Below are 9,459 nucleotides of genomic sequence, written 5' to 3'. Positions count from 1 at the left end.
TCTTCACCGCTCTTTTGTTCACCGATTGTTCGTTCGCTCAGCAACGCAGCTACGGAGGCAAACGTTTGTACCGAGATTATGCAGCGCTGTGCATGTGTTCTCCCTTTGTCAAGAAACACAAAGCAAATGACAGGCAATAGAACAAAGTACCTTCCGGAGTGGGCACAAGCGATCGGGTTGGTGACACTTGGTGAGGTTTTGATGATGGTCTGGGAACTTGACATGGAGAAGGCGTCTCTTCAAATGCGTTCTCTGCAACTGTTGCGAGGTCATGTTTAACGGAATTTCTGACTTCACCCTGTCAGTAGTAGAAAAGAGGGAAGTAATCAAGATTTCCCAAGTAAAGCAAGTAAATGCAGTATCAAATTAAGTCATTAAATCAAATGACAAGGACACCTAAACGACTAACAACGGAGCCGGATTAAAGGATAAAGACGCTCAATTAACAAGGTGTGTACTTAAATAACTCGCATTCTTTTTAGCTTTGCTCATCCAAAAAATAAAAGCCGTGCCGTGGGGGGGGGGGGGGGGGGGGGGGGGGTGGGGGGGTGGGGTTTGGTTTTAAAAGGCGTAAAGAACACTGTGCCCAACAACCTTTTAATTTGCGCTGTAATGAGATCAATTCCGATCCAAGTAGAATTCGGGCATAGCAGGTTAATTGAAGACAAAGTACCCTTTCTTTTTTTGGCTTTGACTTCATGAAAGTCGTCCCAAGATATTTGAGAATTTAAAAGGTGAGCAAGTCAGAGGGGCATCGGGGCGAGCGAAGTTCAGCGCGCTAGAACACGCAGTTCATTTTTATTCTACGCACGTTGTACGCGTTCTTCCAGGCTAACAATATACAGGTATGCGTCGTGCGAGAAGCTGAAAGGGGTTTCTCCTTCCTAGCGTGCCCTTCATCACAATAACCGGTACCGATGAATTACAAATTTAATGTAAAGGCTCTCTTAACCTGCACGGGAGAAGTCCGTCCTACAGGCTGCTGCCGATGTGATTGCTGAACCCATTGCTGCTGTTGCTGTTCTTTCTGTGGTTCAAGCTGCTGTGACTGTTGCAGTTGGTGCTTTTGTTGTTGTTGAAGAGACTCTACCTGCTGCAATTGTTGCTGTAGCTGTAATTGTTGTTTCTGTAATTCAATTTGCTGCTGTTGTAGTTGTAACTGCAGTTCATATTCACGGCAATATAAACGATAGACAGCATCCAATTCGGCTGAGAAGGTTCCAGATATTCCAGATATTTCAGAGAAAGACCTCATTGCAAACAAACATAACAATACCGGTGACTTTTTCATCTTTTAAAACGTCTTTGGGAAAGTAAAATGGCAAACAAATCCTACTAAAACAGCTGTATTTTCTACAAGTAGCCGCAGATCAGTTGGTTAGTGAGGGGCTTTCTTAGCTACAGCTCCCCAGTTTGATCGTCGTTGAAGTCAACGTCTAATTCAAATTTCCTCTGATGTATGTTTTTCATAAACTCATAAGTCCTTATTTGGCACGGAAGGACAAGGTGCCCCCACCTTGAGTAATCGTTTTCAGAAGTTTCTCATTTTTAGATTCGCTTCCTCGTTGTTTGTTTGTTTTTTTTTTATAGCAAACTATTTAAAAATATTTTTTGTAATTGTTCAATTTATGCAAATATGACGTTTGTCGCGAACGCGATGCTCGATCTCCCTATTGCGTTTTGATTGGCTAAGAGGCACAATCCATTGCTGGAAAGCTGTTTTAATTATAGACGGTCTGAGAAAACGCCGCAAACGCCAAGGGGTTGTCACGACCTCCTTTAAATGACTGTGCTAATACAACCATACAGGGCAAATGAAACAGAAACCCAACCTGCCGGATGCAAACCTGTTAGCCATTTATAAGTACAGCCGATAAGTTGATCCAGCTACACGTAGGGACCAGGATGCTTAATTTAAAGTAGAAGTGCACTTAGCTATCAAGTTAGTTTACAGGCACCCCACTTTTAACAATCTGGAAGAAACAATTCAAACTTAACAGAAACATGATTAAGAACCCCAGCTGGCAGGAGGCAGCCGGTTGGCTAATTACAAAGCGTGGTAGATTTGAATCCGTCGGACAGCCGGTAACAAATCCAAACCAGAGGTTAGAACGGGATTTGAACCTGGGACAACCTGCATGCACTAACCACTGGACCACACCACCTCCCAGAAAATGAAATGACGAAACACTTCTTGGTTACAAATCCAAGTTAAATATTAATGACGGTCAATCTGCTTACCATTACCAACAACTTTTTTAAAGGAGAGAAATACCATGGAGCTTTCGGAAAAAAAACCTTGTTTCAGAGAAGAGAACTAAAAACAAAATTAACTACAGAAATATCATGAAATCTGGGAATCAAACCAAACTGGTGGGAGGCCTGACTGCTCACACCATTGCAGCATCCCTGGTGTAAAACATAATTATGGAATTGACAACTCTAGAGAAGTACCTGTCTTCGTTTTTCCTTACATGTAATTGCCCATCAGTCTTTGCTTCATGGACACCATTGCCAAACACAGAAAACATCGATTTGGTTTGCAATGGATACTGGGATATTGTTGCAGGTCCAGGGTGCACTGCTGGCTGTGAGACACTGTTCGAGGGAGGATGGCCTTGAGAAGCCACGGTTGAGTTTACTCTGAGACAAAAAATTCTAACATTAATTATTCACACTCAAAATGAAGAACAGACCCATTATGTTAAGGTGTAACTCTTTATGAAAAAGAATCTTACCTTTCCTCCTGTGTATTTCTGGTACTGGGGATAACCTCTTCTCTAAAACGTGAAGTCTCAGGGATTTCCTGAGTCTGACATGCTGGCGTCACAGCATTACTTCCTTTACTGCTAATCTCGGGAAACACATGTCTCTCTTGGGAAGACATCATTTTATCAAGAAAATCCTCTCCTGTCTCACTTGAGGAAAGACAAGAATTGTTTACTTGTGTGGCTTGCTCTCTTCTATTGTCAAGCTGTCTTCTGTTATTTAATGGCTCTAATGAACCGTTTCTCTGTTCTAAAATAACATCTGCTCGTGAATCTGCAAGTGTAGTGAGCTTTTTACCAGTAGCAACAGTAGTTGAACCGACGTTGGAAGGCCTTGTGTTTCCAAGAGACTCTGAAGTTGTAGATTTGAGGGGTGAGATGAGTGTGCCTTTATATGATGTAAGTGTACCTGATAACTGTCGCAACAACAACAAAAAAGAAACATTTCAAAGATGCAATGTGGTCCTATGCAGGTTTAACATTCAAGTTAAGATTCAAGGTCACTGCAGCAGCTAATAGAAAAAATATGCTTCGAACAGAAATATTCCAAAATATCATTGAGTTAGGATTAGGGTTACGTTTAGGGTTATGCCACCTTACAGCATTATCAAAATTAACAATACTTTTCAAAATTAAGGAAGAGTTCAAGCAGTTGGACCAATAAGGGATTGTATCTGTCAAAATTGCCTCTTTTTATTCAAAAGCCCAGCTCATGTCAATCTCTTTGCTGTACCATAAATTATTTTATTAACAAACCTGTTTACTTTCTTTGTCTTCAATAGTTTGATGTTGGACTGTTTTTGGAGGTGATAAAGTTTTTCCATTTCCTTGATACTTTGCCAAAAGGGCTTGTAATTCTAGAAACCTCTTTTTCAAATCTTCATAGGATGTTAAGGATGCTTCTTAGATGAAGTGCAATGAAATGACTACATGTATGTAATTATAATAAAAACATTTAAACAAGAGAAAAGTTTGACAGTACTTATGTTCTACACCAATGATATCGCTGCATGGTCGTTAAAAATCAAATTTTGATATCAAAAGCCAGTGTTAAAATTAGTGTCGACTCAGTACCTCTTCCTAATCTAGTTTAACTCATTCATCCCTGAAGTGGCCCCCGCTGACAAGTAAAATCGGCAATAACGTTACATAGTCAGAGTAAAATCTACATGTACATGATTGTATAAATATCTCACTCAGACCTGAAAGGGTTTAAATAGCTACTATGACCAAAAAAAAACACCTTTTATTTCAATTTACTGATCGAAGTTTTCAGCCTTGATTTCAAAAAGACACCATGACCTGTTTAATTAATTTAACTGGAATTTTCCTGTTTAATGGTCCACCATTTACTAAGTTTAAAATCTTGAGAGAGCTGGATTGAGGAGAAAATGACATCAATGACTCAGTAGTTTAAGAATGCAGTGCATGTGTACATGGCTGAATTAATATGCAGCACAGAGTTTCAGGCTTTCAGTCTTTTAGACTCTGACTGTTTTGCATAATTATATATTAGTAAGCTGCGTTTACACGCTGAAATTTTGAGCTAGTGAGTAAATGACGTAACTTTTCCCTAGATCCAACCCTCTGAGGTCCAGTCGGTCAGTTTGGAACATGAGCAATGGCAGACCATGAAATCCAAAACTTACAGTAAAAAAAAAAAATAGCCATTGGATAAAAATCAAAGCTTAAAATTAATTTTTGCCAGTCAAGTGTTGAGCAATCACACTTTCAAAATCTGAAGAAAAAAAGAAGAAGTGATTTTTTGATCATAGTAGCACTTTAAGGATCGTGGTTAAGGATCATGGTTACAGCCAATTTTATGGCACCCTTGGACGAAATTGATTGAAATGATCTACCTTAAAGTACATAAAATCAAAGATCTAAGGTAAGTGTTGTGGATGCATGACAGAGCAGGGATGGCCAGTAGTGATAAGCACTAAGCACTTGCTCCCACCAATGTGGCCCAGGTTTGAATCCCTGACTTGGTGTCACATGTGGGTTGCCTTTGTTGGTTCTGTTCTGTAGTATGCAAGGTGTTTCTCCTGGTATTATGGTCCCCCCCCCCTACTATAAAAAAAACAACATGCAATTTTGATATGAGTTGAGCTGAAACCATGGTTTAAAAAATATCAAATTTTGAAGAAAAGAACAACATCTGTGTCAGTGGTCACCAGCTACATGTATCTTCAACAGTGTGCACCCAAGGGCAAAAAGTACAATGCATATAACTGACCAATCACAGTCTCAGTTGTGCTTGAGTTGCGATATACATATAACAGCTCATCATGAACGCAATATTATTATTTTTATTATTGCTGAGATTATCTCAAATGCTACGATTGGCCGACTTCAGGAGAATTCTAAAGCACAGCACGCAAAATAATTTAAGCATTTGTTTTTTTTGTTTAAATATTCAGGGATTTACAAGTCTAATAAACCATAACAAACCTCATTTCTTCAGGCTTTACTGTAAGCTACATGTATGGTCTAACAAGGAACTTGAAAAAGCGTGGGATGTACAATCATGTACATGTAACCTCCTGCACAGCCATCAAACGCCATTAGTAATAGATCATATTAAATAATTAAATGAGAGAAGAGCTTGGATACATTGCTTTTCTTTCATGACAGCATCATACTCTCCATGTAGGATGACAAGCCTCTCTTCAAATGCTTCCCTTTCTGCTTGTAGCCTCTCCTCAGCGTTAACACGCTCCTCCCCAAGCTTGGCAAGTTCTTTAACTAAATTAGCCACACGTTTCTTATCTTGAGGATTTAGCTCTTTCAAACTAAACTGCTGTTTTCTCCTTTCCTGTTCTTTAACATGTGTTTTATCTGTTTTGGAAGAACAGTAAAAACAAGGTCGCCATAAATAACATGATCGTAGCCTGTGAGCAAGCTCTCTGTTAAGGTTTCGACGGAATCCTCTTGCAGCTTGTTTCACTCGCTGCTCTGAAAAAAAGAAAAGAAATCTCGTGCGAAACCTCAACAGAGAGCTTGCTCGCCGTTGCAGGCTAATAACATTGTCATAGACTTCTACATACTTCATTAATGAGTCATGAAGGTAACAGCAAACAGCAAAGCAATTGTTGCCAGGTAAAATGTAATACGTGCACAGGTTATTAACTCTGATGAGCGATAATCTAATTTATCCCATTCCAAAATCAGTGTCATCTGCCACAGCCCAAGACTGATATATATAGGGTGCGTTCCTTTGCAATGACTCGAAAAGGTTCGCTGATCCAAGATCACTTGGATCATGGTGCATCAAAGGAACCGAAAAATCCTTTCCCTTTTGGCACCAGCCAACCACTTATGTTACAGTACTACATGTATGCAGACAATGAGACACCAGCTTAAGTTTGATAAACTTAAGGAAGTGTCCTGTTAAGACTAAGCGAATTAATAATACGTAACGTTTTACACACTTTCCTTGTTTTCAGAATTAGAATAAATCGGGAGAACCTGATAAAAATTGGGAGAGCGGGAGGCAACACGTCAAATGAGGGGACTCCTGATCAAATCTGGAGGGTTGGAATGTCTGTGTACCGCCTAGCTTTAATTTTTATAAAGGAAAATGTTAATAACACAATGCACATGACATGTAGTTCAAACAGGGGCATAGCGTGGTTTTTCCATTTAGGTACATATATACACAGGAAGGCGCAGTGAAACAAGCCCCGAAGAGCTTTGGAATTGCCATTCGCCAGTACGTACAAAAATTTTTTTTTTAGGTTTTCAAGGTACGCACATGCGTATGTGCATATATGGTCGCTACGCCCCTGGATTAAATTAAGGTCTTTCATAAAGAAAAAATTATAATTGTGTTGATCATAGGTTTATCCTCAGTAAACATATTGAAGTTGCGAAAACTTTATCACATAAAGCGCTGTTTTTCAAAGTATAGTTTCTCAACAGGATGTGTTTTGTTTATGTTTGCCTTGGCTTATAAAAAACCAGGCAACAGGAAAAAATGTTCTGCAGATATCATTCTCAGGACTTACCAGAATTTTCGTATCGGTTAAAAGCTGAGACAAAGCCAAACTTGCCCTTGGCCAGAGTTGCATAAGAGTTTGTTTCTTTTAAACCTTGTCTTCTTTCCAGTGAATTGGACAGAGATTTTTTGAAAGACGCACCACTCGATTTTAACATGTGCATTGGCTTCCTTACCATGGGAGTTTTAACATTAGAATGAGGTTCAAGTATCACACCTGTGGGTAAAAAGAAAACAGACTCAACAGACACAGTTATGCAAGCCACAAACAGTCTATTTCACCATCAAAAAGGATTATCATAACTCAGACTATTTCATGTAAAATACGCATGGAATCACAGTCCTCACTCATTGTTTACAAACGTATTAATTCCTTACTGAAATTGTTACAAAAAAATCTGTCAACGCAAGGGAATATGTCGCAAAATCCCCTAAATTTCCCACTTTTTGTGTGAACTGTACAATGTACAACTTTAAACAGTCTAATATTGCTCCTTGTCAACTTTGTTGCTGTTTGAGGCTAATTCATATTCAGATGAGGTTTGTATTGAAGATTCATCGTAAAGTGACTCAGACTCAGTAACTATTTTGCCTCCACTTAACTCAACCAGACACCCGAGCTTGATAAATGTACTGTAATTATCAGGGGAGCCAAGCCACTGTGCCATTTATTTAGCTTTGGAATATGTTCAAGAATATTTATACATTTAACTATATTATAATGGGAAGACCAATGAATGCACCACACCAGACACAAAAACAGGTACCAGTGGTGCGACCCTTGGGGTTTTAGGGTATTCTTACTGAAAGTCGCTATTTACAATGTACATGAATGCTATACAGCCTAAAAAAGGCACTTGGTTCTTTCAGCTCCATATAATAAAAAAAACTTGACTTGTGAATACGGCCAAGGCTGACCGTAGATGCGTCACTTGCTTTAATAATGGTCACAAAATACAAACTGCTATATCACATTGGCACTCCAAGCTCCTGCCACTCTCACCTACATGTAGGCCGCTGCTATGTGCTGGCAAAATGGCAATTTATGCAAATATTAAGCTTCTCACAAATTATATTAACCCATTGACACCTCAAACACCCTAGGATGCCCCCAGTTGACAAGTAAAATCGTCTGGCGTTAGAAAGAGTAAAATCTGTTAAAGTGCCCCTAACCCCAAAATGTTTTTTTCGCTAAAATGAATCTTTGCACTTGTTAGAAACGCATTGCGGCAATTTTTTCCTTTTTCTAAGAAATTCTGCCATTTTATAGGCTTCGAAAGTTGCGAAAATCCAAGCATCTTTTGTTCACAACCGAGTCAGAAGGGGAGTGGGTCTATTCCTGATGTGACGTCACAAACTGATTTACATTGCATTAACTCTTTGTAAACATGCATGCAAAGTAGATTGTGACGTCACATCAGGAATAGACCCATTCCCCTTCTGACTCGGTCGTGAACTAAAGATGCTTGGATTTTCGCAACTTTCGAAGCCTATAAAATGGCAGAATTTGTTAGAAAAAGGAAAAAATTGTCGCGATGCGTTTCGAACAGGCGAAAAGATTCATTTTAGCGAAAAAAAAATTTTGGGGTTAGGGGCACTTTAAGTCTTCCTCCCAGGTGTCAATGAGTTAGCTCTATTTTCTAACTATGTATTCAAAATACAATCCCTCCATTTTGAATTGACTCAGATCACATTCTTAATTCTAAAAACCATGGCCAAGCTTGATAGCACTAGACAAAACAAATTACCATATAATTATTTTGTCCAATAATTTTTCTACAGGTATCAATACCATCAAGATGGCACACTTTACCTGGCATATGTAGTTTTATGATCTTGTCATCTCGGTCATCTCCTTCTATTTCAGTTAAGCTTGAGAATAATAATAAATATTCTAAAACAATTACATGTAATATCAAAAGAGCTCTTAGTTACCAGTCTAACAGGAGACAAAACGTTTATACCACGACACTAACATCCCCTTAAAGATCCAATCACGCTTTAAACTCAGGAAAGAACTTTACCTGGGCGCAATTAACACGTATATTTAAACGTAAAAATGTAAGCTTGTATGGTCCATTACTTCTTTCTCATTTCTTACGATCGCAAATGCGATCCTTTGAATCAAGATATCTGACTGTTTTTATGACAGACGTTTCACCATGATGTACATGAACTATATTAGAATTGAAAGCTTTTAAAAGGATACGACCTTTTGCCCAAAACACATTTGTTTTCCAAGATCGACTTCCAGACGCGGCCGCCATGTTTACTTTTGAAAATGACCGCCTAGTACCCAAGCTCCAGCATTGAGACCCCGTTAACAAAGCAAAGAACTGGTGAAGAACTCAGCAACTGTCTGAAAAATAGAAAGTGGCTTCCCGTGGAAGCCAACTGAATTTTTCAGGTGTCTATAAGAGGCAATTGCTGAAATTGCTCAGATAAGTGCGAAGATCACTTAAAGTATATACATTTACTTCACCCTTGCTACAGGAAAAACGGGACGTGTTATTAGGAGGGTGACATCTTAGGCAGCCCAAGCTCGCGTTACGCGCGAGCTATCAAAGCGTCACGTCAGCTACAACACTGTTCTAGACATTTTTTTTTTTGCTTTTGTTTTGTTTCACCACAAAGAAGCAAAGAAGGGAAAAGTTATCAATGAATGAAGGAAATAAAGTAAGCTAACTCGCCTTG

General features: G+C 39.0%; 1 protein-coding gene across 2 annotated transcripts in view; it reads right to left on the bottom strand.

The window, feature by feature from the left end:
* Positions 1-9,041, bottom strand: part of LOC138008271 (uncharacterized) — a 17,660-nt gene extending 8,619 nt beyond the window's left edge. The window contains exons 1-9 of one of the 2 annotated variants that reach the window (XM_068855548.1): positions 8,975-9,041; positions 8,579-8,623; positions 6,776-6,982; positions 5,382-5,606; positions 3,525-3,646; positions 2,739-3,184; positions 2,455-2,643; positions 953-1,250; positions 151-298 (exon numbers count right to left, since the gene is read on the bottom strand). In XM_068855548.1, the coding sequence (XP_068711649.1) occupies positions 151-298; positions 953-1,250; positions 2,455-2,643; positions 2,739-3,184; positions 3,525-3,646; positions 5,382-5,606; positions 6,776-6,982; positions 8,579-8,623; positions 8,975-9,032 (1,738 nt within the window). In that variant the 5' untranslated portion in view covers positions 9,033-9,041. Of the gene's footprint in view, positions 1-150; positions 299-952; positions 1,251-2,454; positions 2,644-2,738; positions 3,185-3,524; positions 3,647-5,381; positions 5,607-6,775; positions 6,983-8,578; positions 8,638-8,789; positions 8,912-8,974 lie in introns of those variants that run through there. The other variant, XM_068855549.1, reaches the window with a different exon arrangement.
* Positions 9,042-9,459: the final 418 nt, after the last annotated feature.

The sequence above is a fragment of the Montipora foliosa genome, chromosome 6 (genome assembly GCF_036669935.1).
Source record: "Montipora foliosa isolate CH-2021 chromosome 6, ASM3666993v2, whole genome shotgun sequence".
NCBI lineage: Eukaryota > Metazoa > Cnidaria > Anthozoa > Scleractinia > Acroporidae > Montipora > Montipora foliosa.
The sequence above is the reverse complement of the archived record's forward strand: the minus strand, read 5'-3'. Positions and strand labels throughout refer to the sequence as shown.